Source organism: Perna viridis, chromosome 11 (assembly GCF_037379345.1).
Source record: "Perna viridis isolate PV_CMFRI_1.1 ecotype Kerala chromosome 11, ASM3737934v1, whole genome shotgun sequence".
Lineage (NCBI taxonomy): Eukaryota > Metazoa > Mollusca > Bivalvia > Mytilida > Mytilidae > Perna > Perna viridis.
Genome location: NC_142455.1, coordinates 4,145,982 through 4,167,933, shown reverse-complemented (window position 1 = coordinate 4,167,933; position 21,952 = coordinate 4,145,982). Strand labels below are relative to the sequence as shown.

The 21,952-nt window shown below is 32.1% G+C and overlaps 1 protein-coding gene across 1 annotated transcript; it reads right to left on the bottom strand.

The window, feature by feature from the left end:
* Positions 1 to 1,661: 1,661 nt before the first annotated feature.
* Positions 1,662 to 21,475, bottom strand: LOC148602380 (uncharacterized). Its single transcript, XM_088552425.1, has 3 exons — positions 21,002 to 21,475; positions 3,315 to 3,386; positions 1,662 to 2,828 (listed from the first exon to the last, which is right to left on the bottom strand). The coding sequence occupies exons 1-3, from the start codon at positions 21,197 to 21,199 to the stop codon at positions 2,553 to 2,555; spliced, it is 546 nt and encodes a 181-aa protein (XP_088408551.1). The 5' UTR covers positions 21,200 to 21,475; the 3' UTR covers positions 1,662 to 2,552.
* Between the last annotated feature and the right edge of the window lie 477 nt (positions 21,476 to 21,952).

The following is a 21,952-nucleotide window of genomic DNA, read 5'->3' as shown; positions in this document are numbered from 1 at the left end:
AGGAGACTAGTAACCGTCCTCCTGAAGACGTCTATCAACCCTTGCTGATGTCAATATATCAAAGTTCAATACATTTTATTTTTGTTTAATATGGTTGTTACAGCGACTACAAATTTCTAGTCTGCTACCTTTTCAGGTACGAACCCGGGACACTTCTACTCGAGACCACCGATAATGTAGACATTAATAGATAAAGTAATTCGTACATGTAGCTTCCTTTGAATTATTCATTGCTCGAAAATATTAGTTTTTTGTTGGTTCGGAATGTCAATTTCAGCCAAACAATATTTTTTGTCGAAAGCTTATATTTTTGCGTATCAGAAACTTACTTCAGCATGCTTTGTGTTTGTTTCGACTAGTACAGAATCTGTTACATGACCGGGGGTGTTTATTTATCATATTAATCATAATTTGCAGTTGTATTATATATTTCAAAATACCAAAACACTGAAACTTTATTTCTTGAATCGCACATGTTTGACGTTTCCGTTTTGAGTATTTCTTGCATATACTGTTAATTTTTGGATTTAGATCTTCGTATATGTTTGATTCTAATTCTGCTGATGAGAGATTACTCCTTGAAACACGCGTTCAGCATATCAAAATTTGGTGCTTTTATTCGTTTTGACACAATTTTCTGTGTTGACTTTTTTTTCAATAATGGCCATGTCGAGTACCGAGCACAATAAAATTTAAGATTAAAAAAAGAAGAAATATCATTTTTAAAACTTTATTACACATCTTGAGATAATACATATCTAACAATATCATATAACATATTTTTGGCTTGGTAGGGAACACTATCAGGCGTAGTATAGTACACTGTAAAGGTGATATACACAAAACTTGTAAAATTCTATCACATTTAAGGAAGTAGATCTATAGTAAGGGGCATAACTCTTACAAATCATTGGAATGTTTGTATTCAGCATTTTAAATCAATCTCATGTAGGATCAAAGTTACCTGGATTGATTTCATTCTGTTTCAAATGAAAGCTGGATAGGCTTTGGTGAAATTGAATATGATGCAAACATATCACTGATTTGAAGAGTAATGTTTCTTAGCTTAGGTCTACTTCCTTCAAAATAAATCACATTGAAGTGTAAACAAAGGTGCATAAGATACAATTTTATCCGAGCATTAAGGTTTGTATATTTTGATTTATTTCATAATTTTACTCAGTTATACTTACTATGAAAGTAAATCCCAAAATAGTCCAAAATTAAAAAAAAAAAGTTTAAATTATAAACATTATTGTAGAATAATTGTAGAAGCTACAATACTTGCGAAATAATTAAATTCTGGCGTTTAAATCTATTTTTGACATCATAAGATCCGCTCGTGTGAATCTATTTGTGACATCATCAGATTCGCTCGTGGCATCATCAAATCCGAATATCTCAATTAGATTACCATTGAGCGGCGTAATTATATTTTTTAGACATATATATATATATATATATATATTCATGTTTTGTTGCGCCAGGCTCAGATATGTTGCATAGACAGCCAATAAAGCACTTCAAAAGACACTTGATCAAAATATTGATTACTAGCAATTTTGATCAAACGAAATGTCTTATATTACATAAACGAACGTTTTTGAAATAAAAAAAAAAATAAACTAAAAACAGGAACAAAGTCTTGAAATAGCGGACGGTTTAGCGTGCTAAGGACACACTTGATACATTTAATTTAACGTATATTTGGTTCACCAATGTAAAACAATAAAGGTAGAATTTAAAAAAAAAATATTAAGACGGTTATGACTTTTATAATTTTCTTCAGTTTTTCTGTTGGTTAGAAAAGCACGTTATCATACATGAACAAAATTAATTTCCTCTTTAAGTCTCAGTCTCTGTAAGAACCAGGCAGTTAGTGAAAGATAGTATGATAAAAAAAATTGAAAGTTTAAATTTAACTATTTGCAACATCAGAATCAAGGAAAAAAGAGAAAATTTTCTTTTCACTTTGGTAAAATGAGTTTCATTGAACTGCACTGAAATGGACATTTCAAAGGGTAGATAACTCTGTTAAAAACCTCGCTTTTTCTACTGATCAAATAAGATCAATTCAAATAGAGAAAGCATTCTTGAATGAAATTATAATATAGTGGGTAGTTGACATGCACGTTTCTGATTTTTCCCATTTTGCCTGATTCATAAAAAATACTCTTATCTCATGGCGGTCATAAAGGTAATAAAATACCAAAAATAGAATACCATCTAGAAAATGTAACTTATTTTAAGTTTTGAAAGTGAAATGAAGGGATTGTATAGTTTCACATTCAACAGTTTTACGACTAACAAGAATAAAGCTAAGCATTGAAAACAAAGATATTGTACAGTACAAGATATAAAAAATACCCAAAATGTATAATTGTCTTGAATTTGAAAAAAAAAATTCTATCTCAAAGTCATGGTATCTAGCAAATGTTAAAAAATCATAATATTAAAATATGCAACAAAAAGGATTTACTTCTTTGATTGACATAAATATTATTTGATATGCATATATGTCTTTGGTTGAAAGCACTTCCTGAGTCAATTGCCTATTTTTTAACACTTTGATAAACTTTAGCTGACGGAACGCCACGAGTAGCCAAAATATGACGTAAGGATTTTTTGATAGTCTTTTTACTCGAATTTCGAACTTTTTCACTCTGCCTCAATTTCAAGATTTTTTCTCTGCATACGACACACTTAAGCGGCAAGCATCTCTGTGACACAGCATTCTGTATTGTTTTGATGAAACACCTCCGGCAGACGACTTTATGGCCACATGGAAAGGTTCGCATAGTTGCTCTAGACGCCAAGCATATAACACACTGAAATAATGTAAAATTATCATTTTAACCAATTAAGTAATTTGGAAATATTCTTTAATTTTTTTTATCATGTCATTAACAAAAGTTTACTATTAGTTAACCTGATTAAATGATTGCATGTGTAAACCGAATTATGTTGTTTTTGGAAATCAGAGAAAAATTCATTCAACACCTGTAAGACCTCTCTTGAAACTGTCTAATACTTTCCTGTTAGGACTTAATAGTTTAATTAAGCTAAGCCTTATTTAAGTACAAATATTATATGTTGTATTTTTATCACATAAATATCTTTATACTGTATACGATTTCCTGATTTTTTTTGTTTGATTACCATCAATAAATTTTACTTCAATTTCTGTTGTCGATTTTTACGCTTTTTGAAGTCTGTATATATGCATTCTAGACTATTTCGGAATAAACTATTGAATAAAACAGTATAAAATTGGAAGTTAGTAGTACTTCTACGGCATAATGTACATTATATACCTCATCGTCTGGTGTGTCATTGAGAAAATCGTGGGTAGAGTCTTTTTCTTCTAGTTTTGCTAAAAGTCTGTCCTGAATTTGAAAAAAAAATTAAATTAGTAGATTAAGTACTTTATATAATGAAACTCGTTTTAATCCGAAACATTGATAAACTGGAAATCTGTCTAAACCAGTCATCTTTAAACCAGACGCTGTAAACCAGACATCTCTAAACAAGACATTTAAATCAGACATCTCTAAATCAGACATCTCTCAACCAGACTTCTCTTAACCAGATATCTCTTAACCAGACATCTCTCAACCAGACATCTCTAAATCAGACATCTCTTTACCAGATATCTCTTAACCAGACATCTCTAAATCAGACATCTCTTAACCAGATATCTCTTAACCAGACATCTCTAAATCAGACATCTCTTAACCATATATCTCTTAACCAGACATCTCTCAACCAGACATCTCTAAATCAGACATCTCTCAACCAGACATCTCTAAATCAGACATCTCTTAACCAGACATCTCTAAACCATACACCTTTAAACCAAACATTTCTTAACCAGACATCTCTAAATTAGACATCTTTCAACCAGACCACCTGTAAACGAGACATATTTTGAGCCACCTTTATGTCAGATCTAATTCATTTAGAATTACCATAAATTGTCACTTGTGGTCTAAAAAGCGCAAATAGTATAAGTTCTCTTAGAGTTGTTAAAACTGTTTTTTCATGCTCTCAGTTCAAGTTGCTCATTTACATTTGTTTCACTGTACGTGTTATTTTAGTTATTTTATGTTTTTGTGTATTTTTCCTTTCTGGCTTTGGATGCATTCTATTGATTTCCGCTAGAATCTTGATTACTCTTTTGTTTTCTGTAGTTTATCTTTTATAAGTACAAAACATTTGATATCGCGGAGGATTGGACTTAACTCAAAAGTAACGTCATTTCAAGAATATTCAAATAATCCCTGTTGACTATTGTTGTCTTTGATAATACTCCTTTTTAGATGTAAAATATACCATGTATAGACTGGAGACTGCATTGTAAAAATGATTTATTTAGTTCTGTAAAACAACAGAATGACTGTAACATTGTAGTTTAACAGGACCATTTATCAATTTCCATTATTTCATGTATCTATATTCAGATATACAAATATAGATAGTTTGTCTGAAAATGCTTTCAAATGAAAATTCTAATAGCATACACATTATTTTTGCATTATGCTTGCGACAGTATTGTCTTAAAACTTGTTGAAATAAGTCTGTGTTGTGATCTCCATAAGACTTATGTAAAGAGTTGTAAATGTTTTCCTTCTCGAATCCTTACTTGTCTAGTATTTTTAATTAAATGATATCTTTGACATTTCAACTTGTACTGTACAAATATTGAATATTATCGAAAAGTGTTCAAATTTAAAAGCTTCATACAGTAATTGTATGGGGAAAATTTTCCATTATATGGAATATTGGATATGGCGAATGGGGATAGAGAGAGTGTAAGGGGGGGGTAATGATTTTAGATGGGGAGGATGCGTAATTTAAAGCACTCATGTGGAAAATGTAATCTAATTAAATACAGCAGTTAAAATGCCACAGAATACGAAAATAAAAAAAAATCAATTTTATAAAGAAAAATGTAATGGGGATTCTAACGGGAGGAAGGGTGTCAGGATTATTCCGCTGGGAATAGGGAATTCTCAATTGGGATGGGTACAAAAGGGAATGGGGATAGGTAAAAGAGTAATCAAGGGAACCAAAGTTATAGCGGTAATCAAAAGAATGTAATCCAGGGACAAAGACCAGACATGGAAAACAGATATACACAACAAAGAACATAAAGTAACTAAAATCATACATACAAAGTAACAAAAGTAAATGAGCAACTCGGACTCCACTAAATATGGACCAGGTGCACCGGTAGGGTAAGCGTCTTCTGCTTTTCTAGAAACACCCGCCGAGTTGCTCATAAAAAGTCAAGCCCGGGGTAGATAAACGAGGGAAGGAAAACTATGACCCGTTGAATAAATCAGTTTTCATGGTGCTGATGGATACACCATAACGATTCACGAGTTCACAATAACGGCCATAAAACTTCTGTAGTGATGACTTCAATCTTGTAGCAACATAACCCTGTTCCAGAAGCCTATTTGTTAGAGTTCTAGCGCGTTACAAAAAGTCTGCGTAGTTTCGGCAAGCTCTGGCATAACGTATGAGTTGTGATATGAACACTCCATACGCAGGAGCCGAAGGAATGTTGCCACAGATGAAATAAGGAACGTGGATTGTGTGGATGGATACAATGGGGAATAAGGATGGATACATTTGAGAATAGGAATGGGTACATTTGGGTATAGGGATGGGTAAAAAGGGGAATGGGGATGGGTACAATGGGAAATGAGGATGGGCACAATAGGAATTGATACAATGGGTATGGGGATGGGTAAAATTGGGTATGGAGATGGGTACAATGAGGACTAGAGATGGGAATACCGGGCAATGGTGATGGGTACGATCGGTAATTGGCATAGTTACAATGGTGAATGGGGATGAGTACCATCGGGAAATTGGCATGGGTACAATGGGGAATGGGGATTGGTACAATGGGGAGTGGGGATGGATACGATGGGGATAAGGGATGGGTACAATGGAAACAGGGATAGGTACAATGGGGAGTGGGGGATGGTGTATTCTTTAAATCGGAATAGCTGTATTGTGTAGTAGTTAATTAAAGTAAGCGTGCAGAATTGATGATTTTAATGCTCTATAAAAGGCCTTATACGATTTTACACATTTATGAGAATCGATAGAACTGTCCGTGTGTTCAAGAGAAGGTAAGATATTTGACAAAGAAATAAGACAGCAAAATGAAAAAAAAAAAACAACGAAAACATAACAAAACAGAAAATAAAATTAAAAAAAAAATGGCAAAAGACCATACAGAATTTACAGAAAACCTATGATTTTCAACTTTGTATACTTCTATTCGCCATAATCAGGTAAAATCCCATCTCAAAAACATTATACATCGTAGGGACTACAGAAGTTTTATGGTTGTCATTATGAACTCGTGGATCGTCACGGTGGATCCATCTGAATCATGATTTTTTTTATTTCCGCTAGAATCTTGGTTCACTTGATTGCTCTTACAAAGAAAAAAACAAAACAAAACAAAAAAAAAAAGGCACTCGGATAAACTCTTTATATTTCATCTCAGAGAAGCAGACTAAACAATTCAATGCATTAATGACCTGAAAGTACTTAAACCATTTGTCTCCATTGAACACCATTCTAGCATCATAAAAATGGTCTGAGGAAGAAATATATTGGTCTCATGAGTTCGATAGCATATTTGTCTTTAATTACAAGACAAATGATACAACTGAGGATAGGACTATGGACAACAGTTACATCATCACATGAAAGTAGAAACAAATAGTTCATAAATCCCCTGGGTGTCATTTCTTGTCTCTGATTTTTTCTTCTGTATATTTTAATACCATTGTTGCTAGATTATTACCGGATTATCAGAATTTGCAATATGATGGGTGTCACTGACTGGAGCAGGACATGCTTACCCTTCTGATGTCACTTTTTGTAGAAGTTCATATTGTTTGTACTTTAGTTTTGTGTGTGACGTCTTGTTTCACTGATCTTTAGTTTTAATCTTTTTATTCGGTTCTCTACGCTGTGTGTTTAGATCGTCTCTGTTTTATGTGTTCACGTTGTCATGTTTTTGGATTTTGACGTACTTGCATTCTCCCACTGCGAGACTTGATAATTTTTTTTGCCAGTATTATATGAATATTCCATTTGATGAGAAGAAACTGCATGGTGAATATTATACATTGATACTGTTTTAAGAAGAATGACCACCACATGCATGTCTTAAGAAGATGTGGTTAATTGATCTCATGATTTCGATTTCATGTTGGTTTCCAGATAAAAATCATGCAAAATGTGATTCATGGTTGAAAAGCTTACATATTGTAATTTTTGATATTTTGTTTGAAATGTTGTAGTAAATAGACCTCGCAGCTTTCTTATTACCATTAATCTGAAGAGATAAACATGGTATAGAATGTACTGTAGAATTCAAAAGTAAGGGAAATTAATGGCAATTAAATACAATAGAAAATGTTGAATTTTCGGTGTGGATTATATTCCATTAACAGACAGATTGAAATGAATAATTATACATTTCACCTGTAAAGCCACTTAAAAGCAAAAATGAAATGTGTAGCCTTTCATAGAGTATATCACAAATTACAGAATGTGCATAATTCTTACTAACACTACTACTTAAGTACAATACATTCGATACAACTGGGAATAAGGCACTGCACAAAAGTTACATCATAACAAGCAAATTGCAGCAAATAGCATTGATGATAAGGTACTTTACACAGATACATTATAGCATTCAAATAATTATTAATCCCCAGGATGTCATTTATTGTCTCCAATTATGATTTCTTTATATAAACATTTACAGTAATGATAAGAAAGTACATTGTAAGCATGATTTATCAGTATATTGTTCAAAGAAGGACGTTCATCACATTGTTCAGAAAAATACATCATTTTTACTTAGTTTCATGTATCCATATGGATAGATTCACTTATGAGAGATTTCGTAAGTAAAGCTTATTGGGACAGATTATTTCCCTGCGCACTGACAGTATTATCTTTCAAGTAGTCGTTTTATTTCCACTGAATAACTTGAATGATTTTTTTTTATCGTGATCTTCCTGATACTAATATGTCGCGTTACAAACGTTTTCTTCTTTTACTATACTAAATCCGTTGAAATAAAACCTATGTTAAATTTTACCATAGAAATGAGTTCAAATATAAAGTCTTCGTATTATGTAATAATTAATTCCAGGTAGTTATGTTATACATAAAGGTTTTGGTCATTAAAATGTTGTGATTTTATATATGTATTGGAAAAAGTCAAACACAAGGAAAAGAAATCAGAAAAAAAACAAAAGGGAAGAAAACCAAACCAAACCAAACCAAACCAAAAAAACCACACAAACAAACAAACAAACAAACAAAGTAAAACAACATAAAATTAACAAATCAACAAAAACAAACCCCCCCAAAAAAAACCAAAACAAAAACAAACCAAAACAAAACAAAACGAAAATACAATAACAACAATAAATAACCAATCAGACCATATTATTAAAGTAAAGCAATAAACAATAAAGTATATCAAAACGAAAATTTACTATTAGGAATCTGAAATTCAATGTCCGATTGTTTTGATGTGTCCCTAAGTTAAAAATAATTTTTTGTAGTTACTTTCAGATGAGTAGACTATATAATGCAATGCATAAATATCCTAAAAGCACTTTGGGAAGTTTCTTCCATTTGGACAAGATGCGTTATATCGGTCTCATGAGTTCGATATCCTATATTCTCTAAGTATAAGACATTTGATATCATTGAGGATAAGGTACTCTACACTGATACATTACCACATGCAAATAATGTATTAATCCCTGGTGGCATGATCGTCTTCGATTAAAACCTATCTATATAGATGTTCGCGACAATGATGGTTAAGATGATTTATTGGTATTGGTGAAAGAAGAATAACAAACAAACAGAAGGTTTACAGAACCATATATCGATAATAAGTAACTTCATCTTTCTGTATGAATGATATTTGTCTTAGAGACCGTAAAAAGAAACTGTAATTACATAACAAATCTTATTTTTATCGTACCAAGAAATGTTATCGTCTAAAAAAAATAAATCTGATGTATGTAACAGAGAAATTAAAGAAACCACGATTTGAAAGATAATCTAAAATAAGATAATCCAAATGATAACAATTAAACAAGAAAAAACAGACGCAAATAACATAAAACGTACCAGAAACAATAGTAAACTAGTAACCAAGAGAAAACTTGGAGAATGGACCATGTGCTCTGTGCTCTGGAAGGGTAAGCATCTCTGCTTTTTTAGAAACACCCATCGATTTGCTCATAAAATATGAGTTCGCATTTGGATCTCCCCATGTCAACTGGTTTTATAGGGATATCTTTGACAAAAAATGTTCGTTTCTTATTTTACTATGGTATACAATTGTCTCACCAACTTTTTTTTCTCTTAAGAATGAGAAAATATTCGACTCCTTATGGTTTTGTTTTTTAAAAATCGTATTTACATGTATGTAGTTGTTTGATATTTTAAATGTCAACTGTCATTTAAGCAAAGTTTGATCACATCTGTTCCAAGAATATCAACATTGTATCCGATGTGAGTAAATTAGGCATCATCATTATACATAAAGCACGGATAGGCCATTTTGAACTGTTATCATAATTCTCATAATATTGTATGAACGAGAAAACCAAACCCTGAACAAACCGGAATTCCGTGTAAAACAGACATATTTTGAATTCCAATAGACCTTTTTCATACTCCCGACACATTGGATTAGCGCAATGGACAGCAGTCGGCTTCAGATTCAAATATTTGATTTATTGTACCTGTGGTAAGTACTTGGTTACTTTTGAATACTTACCGAAGTGTAAATAGTTTCAAAGAAAAATGTTTACTTTTTTCCCTTTCTCCCATGAGATCGCCAACCAGGTTGTCGGGTGTTGGTGGGTTACGTCCCTTTGAAAAACCTGCTAAATAGGCCTGCATTCCGTAAATATGAAAAATGACTACTTATTGTCAATTTAATTGCGTATTGAACCAGTATGAACACTGATTTGAACAAAACACTTAGTCCAAAAGGGGATTTCAGTGTATGTCAAAAATGGTTGCCCCGTTCAGGTCCGGGTGTTAAAAGAATAGGCAGGCAGCAGTGCTAGCTTGTCGTAAAAGACGACTAAATAGTGCTCAGAAACCTAGCCAGGGTCTAGGCGCTCTGCCCACAGAACAACTGGGATGTGTGCCCCAGGTGGTGGAATGGGGTACCCCTGGCATGTTACATGCTGGGGTTGTCAGGCTATAATACGGAAAACCTGACCGCAAACCATAGTGATGCACCGTGTTGGGAAAGGTGTCACGTTCCTCGTGCGTTAAAGAACCCTGCTGTGGTATTCAATAGGAGTAGGAACATTTGCGCTCCTCCACAGGAGGTTAAATTGCCCGACCTTACCCACCCCCCCTTTTTCTAGTGGCAATCAAAATTTGTCGACGCTATTATCCTTTTTTTTTCATTTTGTCATCAGTTCATGTTCATTTTATCATCCATTTCATGTTCATCGTCTGAATATAGCTGAAATATTGCTGCTCGGTCGTTAAACCCTAACAAACAAACAAACAAACAAACAAACAAACAAACGAAAATTGTTTTTATAAAAACCCATTTTGTAATAGATATGCTTCAATGTCTCTTATTCAACCTGAATGCATCCGGTGTTATCTGGTTAGTTATAAAACCATATCGAAATGAACAGTTGGATTGTTCATCTTATATGGTAAGTTTTTGATTGCAACATTCTTTCCTAAAACTTGTCCGTTATTATTTCTATGTTCAATCAAGGTTACACAATTAAAAGCCAAATTGTGCTTATCGTTGACAGTGATAGGTTTACAACATTGCTTCATCATCATTTAAAAAAAAGTTCACTTTAAGAAAGAAGGGCCTGTACACTTGAACTTCACATTTCGTTTTTTTTTTTGACGTGCGATTTAGAAAACATTGCTTTCCGTCCGCTTGTTTTTATGTCCGTCATAATATTACATTTGTAATAATGACAAACAAACGCTCCCGGGGCAGAGTGTCATGTACTCAGCGCAGCTTTTTATCTATACTCTCATTTAATAGTTTTCGCATTATTTCCATAGCGGTTTCTAAAAATGACCAACCATTGCGGTACGAGCTGCTCCGGTGGAACAGTTAAGAATAAACATGCGGTCTAATTTTCGCGCTTTTATGCCATTGCGAAACATTGTACACTGAAAAAAACTGATTTATGTACAGTATAATTTATTGTATTTATTTGCTATTTTATTCGTTAACTCAATTCGTAATTTCATTATCAGTCTCTGTAATTGTCTGGCAGTGCATGAATCATTTTATGAAATAACTCACCCCTTTAACAGTGTGATTTGACTACGTATGCTATCAGGGTGAAGGGATATAGACAACTTTTTTTCTTTTCATTTTGAAAAAAAATAATGAATTATAATCTCACTGACATATAATGTAAATAAACATTAAACGGGAAATAACTCTATAAAAACCTCAATTTTCCTATGGTGAAAAAAAGCAAACAAATTCAATTATGCTCATATCAAATAGTGTTTATTTTGAATAGTGATGGTGTCCTTATATGTAATAATATCGTCAGAACGTTTTTTTCTCAATTTTTTGACTGATTCTGACGATGACTTGTACAATAGTACAAGATTGAACACAAATATAACTTATCATGCATAACTTAGAATGCAACAGTAGGCAAAATGTAAATATTTCAAGCTCTGTCATTAAATAAGTCAATTTTATTGTCAAAATTGATTGATGCCTGTAAAATAAGGTACCGATGCATACTGGCTGAATTTAGAGATAATAATTGTTTATTTTTCCATGAAAATCCATACCGATGAATTAATTTGAATAAGATAATTCTGCTGTTTATTGATAGGAATTCTCGAGTGAGTGCATCTTCATACATTTTATGAATAAAACTACTGCCAACTCATTGTAGAAGACAATATATTATGTAACCTTTCTAAGCTGAGCCCAGTTTGCATTTGGATGCGTTCATTCTTTGACAGACTATTGGTGTACAGAAGTTGAAATTGATATAAACGTATAGGATGTGATTTAAAAAAAAATGTCAGGTGTAGAAAGGTTTTCCGTTTTTTTTCAGAGTTTAGTTTAGATAAATTACAATGTATATTCTTGAATATGAATCATTGTGAATGGGGAAGCATGCGTCAATGACACTGCTTTCTTTTATTTATGATCTTACTGTGGTCAACATTTTATCAACAAAAATACTGCTAACAATGAAAGAATAAAAATAAGCTGTATAAATATAAGGCCTCACGTAAGTGTCACTATATTCTTCTATAATAATAATACTCTGGTCTACATTTTGAGAGTTCATTTCATAAATGTCAGATCGATCTAGGATTAAGTTTGTCCCATAAGCGTCAGCAGTGGGATGGTTCAAATACGTCAAAATCCAAATAAAAAAAATATATCCTAAACCTGAACACATGAAACAGAGACGGTATACAAACACAATGTAGACAACCGAATAAAAAAAAAGATTGCATATAAAATACATTATTTCTAATATAACAAGTAAAACAATCATTCCGCAATAGCACACTTTATTCCTTTACATTCAGGTTATTTCATTTTTAACACTGATAGGACACCGTTTTTTATTGCATATACATCATAGAAAAAAATATTTAAAAAAGTTACGCTACAGTTCAAAACCTAACATGATTATTTTACAAACAATAATAATGTATAGCATCAACGCTTTAAGTCATGTTTAATTTCAAATATATTAGATAGGACACACAATTTTTGTAATTACATAAGTGACATAGGGCATAATCACTTATTGTAATTTTAGACATAGGACAAATGTTTTTTTTTTAAATGAGAATATGAAATATGCCGTTCCAAAGCGCTTATGAATATAAAACTATCCTTAAATTAACGATTGTCATTATAAAGATGGTTTTATTCAGTTGAATGGAAGTACACATATTTGAGCATCATTACGATGTTTGCCACAGTGATCACCTTATATGGACATTGACGATGTTAATTAAGCCATTAGCAGGGAAATAAATAGATTTAATTAATGACATGATGACTTAATGCTCCTAAACTAAGACTTTCAATCCGGATGTTTAAAAAAAGCACGACGGTGTTAAAGGAATAAAATGCCATTACGAAGACTTTACCCGAGCGATTTTATCACGGAAAAATAATTTTGTCACTCAGGTTTCAATTTGTCTTATATTAATATCCATCAATTTGTTGTGATCATCAAGTTTGAAACATGTTACACTAGTTTTCACACAACACATAATATGGATAATTATACAGATGATACAATAAAACTTATTTACATGTTAAATGCTTGATCTCAAATCAGGAACCGCGAAGTTTTTACTTAAGGGGACATAACTCATGAAATCAGTGATATGTTTGTATCATATTCAATTTCATCAAAGCCTTTCCAGCTTTCCTTTGAAACAGAATGAAATCAGTCCAAGTTACTTTGATGCTTACATAAAATTGATGTAAAATGCTGAATATTAATGTTCCAATGATTTGTAATAAGAGTTGTGTCCCTTACCTTAGGTCTACCCACTTCAATGTCTTTTTCTTCCGACATTAACTCAAACATTTTATTACATTACAAAATTTAAATATTATATTTCGAATTTGATATGTTGAGTATTTTAAATTTATTTGTAAAGTCTAATAACAGAATTGTTTTTCTTAAAAAAATGATACCAATTTTTTCAGGACTAATACGATAAATAAGATGCAGGTTCATCATGCGAAAATTTACGCGGGCAAACGTTTGATACAATCTGGTTTTTCACAAAGTCATGAGACAACAGTTAAGTTACAATACATTATTCCAAAATTGTAGTTTTCAGATTGCAAGACTTACACTAAACAGCAAACTTATGGTCCCTTAACTTGGGCAGCAGCTAGAGTAAGTTATATATTTATTTCAAGATATATAGTCGGTCTTCCCTTGATTAAATAACTATTTCCTGATGAAATGTGTAGGAACGTTAACTGATAAACGGCATATTATAAGTATAATACAGCAGATTCCATGCTTCGTTATTGTTTGTGACAATCTTTTCTGTTAGTTGATACACTGATATGGAAAATAATATTCGATATGTGTGTTGGTTTTTGCTGTTCTCGTGAATTCTCCTGGGTCACATGACGAGACTACTTGGTCCTTTGTTTTAAAGATCGATGACTATACAGATAGAGAGACAAATCATTGATCAAACATAATCATTAGAGTATCTACTTATTTATTACATGTTTCTTATTGTCAGTCTGGATAATTTTTGATTGACTACAATGTATATGCGGACATTTTAGGCGAATTATTGGCGGATTTCTTCCAGATTATTAAGGTCATTTATTTCTGATGGATACTGCATTAGCTTGATTACATTGTATGTTCAAATAAAAATAGATGAGTTTAATGTGTTAAATGAGGTCTCGCAATAAATCAAAATAATTCTGCAGAAGTCGTGTAACTAAAGAATTATATTATGATCGTAAAAGACTCGTTCTTGTTTCGTTTTTCAGTACCTCAAGAGTAAAACTGCCAAATGTATTAACAAAACCTGTTATCATTGGCTGTCAGCAGTACAATGTAAAATTACGTCTTTATGCCGTTTCAGTTATTTGAACAAAAAAGATCTTATTTCCTTGTTTCCAACTACAATGAAACGGGAAAAAAAAAACAACTCAGAACGTTTCGAAAATCAATACTATTCATACAATGTCGATAATAGTCTACACGAGATTTTTTTTGTACTTCACTTGGGAGAGCTTAAGGCGTCAAGTGAGGTTGGTTGACCAATGAGAACCTTTGATTGTATATGCCGGCATTGATGTTTGCATTGCCCACGATTTCAAGAAGAAGAAAATGTCCATTGCCATGTAAATGCACATTTTTTTTTACAATTATGTAACAGTCTGGATAACGTGCAAGTATTATTCGTTAATTTGTTTATCGATCGGAATTACATTGAGTTTTCTTTGGTCTAATGATCATTGTTTTGGATGGAAAATATTAAGTCGTTTTTAAGCTTGCACTTTAGAAGGTAGTTCTTTCGAACAGCTTTTTTTTTTTTTTAAAATTGTGTATAAATTATTGAACATTTTAGACAGGTGCAGAAGTTCTTTAATACAAAAGAACTTCCCCTGCAAAAGGTCCCTTCTATGGCAACGCTTAGTACCTTGAAAATATTTTCTTTACAGTCATTGATTCTAGTTTTAACAAAACATTCCACCAACCTATCTACCATACATATACAAACAAAAACAGTTTCCCCCCAAAACTCGTTTGATCATACTCAAACAAACAATATTCTAGATCTAAAATATAAATTTCATTTGGATATAGAGATGTTGTTTTCTCCCTAATCTAAAAAATAGAAAAAAAAGATTCTATATTTTCAGTGTAAAATGTTTGGGCAGGTCCTTTACATTTTAGCTGTTTTCCGTCCACTGCTTCTATTAGAATAGAAACATATTCACTGTGACCGAAATTGAATCACGTTCCTAATTTCAACCCATTAACCACTTAATTGCTTAACTAAAGCTAAGTAGATTAGCTTTCTTATAACCGTCCGGAATAGATAAGTTTTAGTTACGTATCTACTAAAAGAGTTATCAAGGGAATAGAGATTCGGACGGAAATCAAATGAATATAATCTATGGATAAAGAGTAGACAAGGAAAAAATAACACAACAAAGGACATAAAATAACCAAAATAATACATACAAAGAAACAAAAGTAAATCAGCAACTCGGACTCCACTAAAAACTGTGGGTATGGATATGTACCAGGTGCACCGGTAGGGCAGAAAAAAGCCGAACGGAAAACTATGACCCGGTAAACAAATCGGTTCTCATGGTGCAGAATAAATATACAAAAGGTACATACTTGAATTAAATGTGAAAAGGGTTACATGAGTTTAAGGCAATGCATTTTATATTAATTTTTTTATTTTGTTCCAAACGAACAACTTGCATTCATGATCAATATCCATACTGAATGGGTACATGATACCCATATCCCCGACATAATGGCAGATCAGACTGGTTCAGTACATGTATTGTATGGTTGTCCCAATAATTAATCAGAACCCTACTTGAAGAGGTCAATGCCATGTTCTATGGCTCAAGTTTCCCTTCTGGTCCTTCTACACTGTATGCTCTATAATCTGTGCTACCAATCTACCCTTCCATTTCTTTTCTCTTTCATTTATCTTCTTTCTGTTATGTCTTAAAACAGTAATGTCCTTGAAAAGGTATCAACAATTCACAAACTACAAGTCTATTGGAGTCCAGGTTGCTCATATGTAAAGGCACAATTTTTATATACTTGTTTTTCATGAATTAATTTGTTAATCAGAAACAAATATTTTTTCATATGATTTTTATGAAAGTCCTTCACATATGGAAACAATATAACAAACACCAGCTTTCAGAAGTATTCCAAACAAATGCACAACATTTGGTTCAATTTGTCCAGCGTATTTCTAACTTTCCTTATGAATTTACAGCTTTAAAGTACTTATGACATGAAACAATATTGTTTGACGTGTAAATAACGTAAATAAGTACTTTAAAGAAGTTGTAAACAAATAGGTATAAAACGCAACGATGGTTAAAGCGAACAAATAAATTCTTAGATCATGGGACATAGAGCGCTTGGAGCTATCCTCTGTTCACTTTGTTAACTTATTTATGGTCAAAATGTCACTTTTCCCATTAAACTTTAACTTACAATAAATACGTAGTTTCGCATCAGGAGATTTTGGAAGTTTGTACGTCAACTGGATGGACAAATTATGCCTTTCACGGAAACAAAAGCGTCTTAAAATACTTTAATAAAATCTTCAGCACGTCATGTTTGTCAAGAGTTCTTCAGAGGTTTTATTTCTTAGTAAAAGTAGATAAGATATAAAATTTTGTTGAATATTTCGGTTGTACCAAATCATCTTAAGAGTCATTAAACATATGTTTCCGTCCTATTTTAAGCTAATAAAAAAAACATGAATGCTGTCAATAGACCTAGGATGTCAAATGGAGGACATATTCCAGAGCAAGCATAACAATGTTGAGTTGATTGAAATTGAGAAAAAAAATCCACTTGAATAAATTCTAATTGAGTATGTTGATTATGGGAGAAACAGAGATTTACATCAATTAAGTTTGTATATCATTGAAAAAAAACCAATGAACTAAGGAACAACTAATCTTTAATTAGACATAACCTCGTAATCCAATTAAAAAACAGCTAATTGACTTAATAAACATCCGTCTCTTAAATTACGATGTCAATTATGTAGCAAATGGTTTCCGTAATTGTCCGGTCAATAACAATAGTTGGTTCTTATATTGTTTTTTTTTACTAGTTTGAAAAAGTTAGGAACCAATGCGAGTTTTCCATTTGGTTTGAGTACTACTACGTGTCCATGACTAAATGTATCGTCCATGTTGTATTTTAACACAATTAAAGTAGAAAGGAGTCTTCAGTTTATGCAAAAGTATCCATATCTTTCTCGCTTTATTTAACAAAAAAATTAAATATACATGAACTTTAACCATACATGTAACTGACCTATGACATCACAGAAAGGTACGTGTAGTGATATTACAAGTGTCGAGACACAAACAGGATAACAATAATAACTAGATGATAAACATATTAACCCATTGGCGTAAGTATAGGATGATTAACAGTCTTTGCAGTTGTTTTACGAGGTCTATATTTACCAGTTTATATCATGGTTTAACAGGTCAGATGGATAAAATGATAGCACCGAAAGTGATTAGCTGCGTTTTATTCTCTAACGGTATTGTCTTAATTCAATTATCTGAAAAACGCTACAACGGTCGGTCTAGAAGGTCAATATAGTGTTATCCAGAGCATGCGACCTAACATGATTAGTATTAAATGTGTTAGAATTTGGTATCACACTAGAGAGTCAAAGGTCAATGTCACTCATTAGATAAATTTGAACGCTTTTTTTACAGAGCCAAGGTAATGAATAACACCTGAACACATTTTGATGTGGTATGATATTTACCAATGACGAGTTGTTAAAAAGAAAACAAAATTAGAAATATAAATATAATAAAATAAAAAAACGTAGTGTTTTAATTAAAGTCAATGTGCTGATTCTTTCTTTCTTTTTTATTTATTTTTTTTTCTAATAAGACACTGTATTAACTTAACAAGATGAGTCAATACATTGAGGTATAACAAATTTGTTCAAATTTTCGTTAATTACGCGTCAAACAAGACTTTACTGTTTCATGTCTTAAGACTATAAAACTGTAAACTTCAAAGATGGTTAAAAGATCATACAATACGAAAAAAAGTAATTCTATTTACAAATTTGGAAAATATTATCTTTTTTGAGACAATGCATATTTCCAATTCAGCTAATTGTCGAATTTTGGACATTGAATTTGTTATGTTTTAATAGTAGATGTTTAATTGCAAAACATTAAAATTAACAATCTTACAAAATGTTTTTATAGAAAATCAGATCATGTCCGGTTGAAACAAGAAAATGAGAAGAAATAATGGTTTGAGCGATATTCAATGCTCAAAACTTGAAAGACATAGAGCAAAGATAATACATTAAATTGCAGTAAGAAACAACATTCAATACACAGTAGCGAAAAGGAACGCAACAGCCAACTGAAAATAAGAAACCATATAAACGAAGCGGGCATAACAATGAACTCATAGAGACAAAAAAAAACACAGATTCCAATTTCGCGTATTTAAAGAAAAAACCAGCTTTTCTTTCCTCGTTTGTCTACCCCGGACTTGACTTTTTATGAGCAACTCGGCGGGTGTTTCTAGAAAAGCAGAGGACGCTTACCCTACCGGTACACCTGGTCCATGCCCCCAGTTTTCAGTGGAGTCCGAGTTGATCATTTGCTTTTGTTACTTTGTATGTATGATTTTAGTTACTTTATGTTCTTTGTGTATGTCTGTTTTCAATGTCTGGTCATTCCCTGGATTAAATTCTTTGGATTACCGCTATAACCTTGGTTCCCTTGATCACTCTTTAACGTCTAAAATAAAAAGTGCATGTAATCAAAGGAAGCAAGATTCTAGCGGAAATCAAAAGAATGTAATCCAGGGACGACGACCAGACATGGAAAACATACAAACACAACAAAGAACATAAAATAACTAAAATCATACATACAAAGTAACAAAAGTAAAGGAGCAACTCGGACCACTTAAAACTGGGAGCATGGACCAGGTGTACCGGTAGGGTAAGCGTCTTCTTGGGTAGCTTTTTTAGAAACACCCGCCGAGTTGCTCATAAAAAAGTCAAGTCCGGGTAGACAAAAGAGGAAAGGAAACTATGACACATTGAACAAATCAGTAGGCCTGGGTCTTTTCAGCACAATTAACAGAATTTTAAAAATGCTAGGAGTAATCAAGGGAATAAAAGTTCTGGCGGAAATCAAAAGAACACAGTTTAGGGACAAAGACCAAACAGGGAGAAAAAACACACACACAACAAAGAACATAAAATAACAAAAATAATACGTAAAAAGAAAAAAAAATAAAATAAAAGTGTTTCAAAAGTAACCGACGTGTAGTTATTAAGGCCGAGGTGTTGAAATTATTATTGTTATCAGTTGTAATTTAATCTGCTGATTCTTCTGTGTGTCATTTCCTACTTACGAATATTTCGTATAGTCCAAGAAACAAGGTATTAAAATATATTAATATAAAATTGAACAAAATTCTTTCATTTAGACTGTCTAAAACTTAAATAGACGTTTTTTTTTCAAAATATGTTCAAGAAAACAAATAAGCAATAATCTCCCATTTCTGTGAATATACCAGACAACGAAGACAAAGAAGCATTATATATAAACACACAGAAAACGTGGTTCAACGAAAGATGGAGCGATACATGGACAAAGTAGAGTGCGCATACAATGCAGTTTAAAAACATTTGAGAACATTGAATCGCTATCAAAATATTTAATTCTATTTTGAAATGAAACATGGAGAAAATGTTTTGAAATGCTATGTTTTCATGAGTATATATTTTATTTATTTCTCAACATTTGAAAACCATATATATCGCAACTTTTTTCGTGTAAGGCTTTTATTCTTTACAAAATGTTGAAGAAAAAGTAGAGCGCTCCTGTGATAGAAATATACAAGATATGAAAAATGATTCGATACGGATGAACGTTTTAACCGTTGCAGTCTACCTTTTTAAGGAGAAACCAGTCGTCATTACCCAGAAAACCTATTATTAATTTTTCGAAAGATTCTTTTTTTTTCAATTTTTGTTTTTAGATTGGATATGCTCATCTCTTTGATATTGTTCTTATAGATTTACTTCGTATTTTACTTTATTTTGAATGTAAATTGATGGCAGTATATAATAAAGCTCAGTTACTTATGGCATTTGTCGGCGTAAAAGGTAATCAGCTCTTTTCTCTTTATGTGTCATTATTTTTAATTAACTGCATTATCGATGTACACTATGTGCAATTTACATTATTTCATGTGTTTTTAAATTCCTTTTATCAAAGAAAGCAGAGAGTTTTATATTGTAAACATAACACTTATTAACTCCGAAAATATGGGAAACAGCATGTATACAGATAAATTGCACAAAATTCCTTTACTTAGATAACCATACAATACAAACAAATAAACAATAATGTACAACATGTATCAGCTTTTAGAGAATACAACAGACAAAATTCCATGTAATTTATTTAGAATATGAAATAAAATTATATTAAAAACAAACGTAAAGTTGAGACATTCCATCAAAACAATCGAGGTAATTTTACCCAATCGGATGACAACGATCAAATAACGGAGGTATCTTTACAAGATCAGATAATGCAATCATAACAAAATATACCAATTCTGAAAAAAAATGCTATATGTTAATAGTGACTTACAATTTTTTGATTCAGATGATCTAGTTCCTTTTCTGTTACTTTTCGTTTCTTATCCTCTTTTCTTTGACGCTTGAATTCGTAATACTTGTAATATAAATACATTCCCGGTACAGCAATTGCTGAAATATGCCTAAAGACCGAAGATGTTTGTGGTTCATCCATATCCTTAACTTGTTCTCGTCGTCTTACAGTTTGCATTGTTCTCTCTCTTAGAAGTCCTAATATCAGAAAAATGCGCGAAAGTTGAATCAATTAAAATGACGTTGCTCCAACCAGAGTCAAGCAGAAACACTTTCGAAGTTCGATAACAGATAGTAAAGCATATACCCAGATGATGCCAAACATTGATCCGAAAAGACCAATTAGAAAAGACAACCAATTCCAATACCATAATTTGTAAATTACTTCTGCAAAAGCATCACTTCAAACATGATTGAACCACGTGATTCATCAGACAACTTTACGAAATGTCGTCTGCAACTTGTCCCGATTCTGACACTGTGATAAGCATCTTGTCGACAGGATTAAAATCAAGTAATGTGGGATGCTGTCACCGAAAGCTTAGAATTATCGTTGATTTAAAAATCAATAAATAAATGGAAACATTTCAAGATTGATAAATATCTTAACGGTTTAATTTGAGTAGGCAAAACTAGCGATATCCACGCGCGGAACAAATCGCAATATAAAATTGAAAGGTTCCGAAAGAAACTATCGGCTTGTTATACAAATACATTAACTTTTTATTTGCAATGATATTACTGAATAAAGACAAGAAAACTACATACTTCATAGTAACAGGGTTTGTATGATTTTGGTATTTAACAGATTGAACAGGTGTATTCATAACTAACAGTATAAAGATTAATAAATGTTATTACTATAGTATACAGTTAAAGTTGTCTAAACCAAACCCAGCATAAACCAAAGCCCTGTCTATAGCAGACACTT

Bases quoted from the DNA above. Each gene is read 5' to 3' on its own strand.
- LOC148602380 (XM_088552425.1), bottom strand. From the start codon at position 21,199: ATGCAAACTGTAAGACGACGAGAACAAGTTAAGGATATGGATGAACCA. The intron at 3,387-21,001 runs GTAAGTCACTAT...TTTCAAATTCAG, and splicing joins ATCATCTGAATCAAAAAATT to GACAGACTTTTAGCAAAACT. The intron at 2,829-3,314 runs GTATATAATGTA...ACATTATTTCAG, and splicing joins ATGACACACCAGACGATGAG to TGTGTTATATGCTTGGCGTC.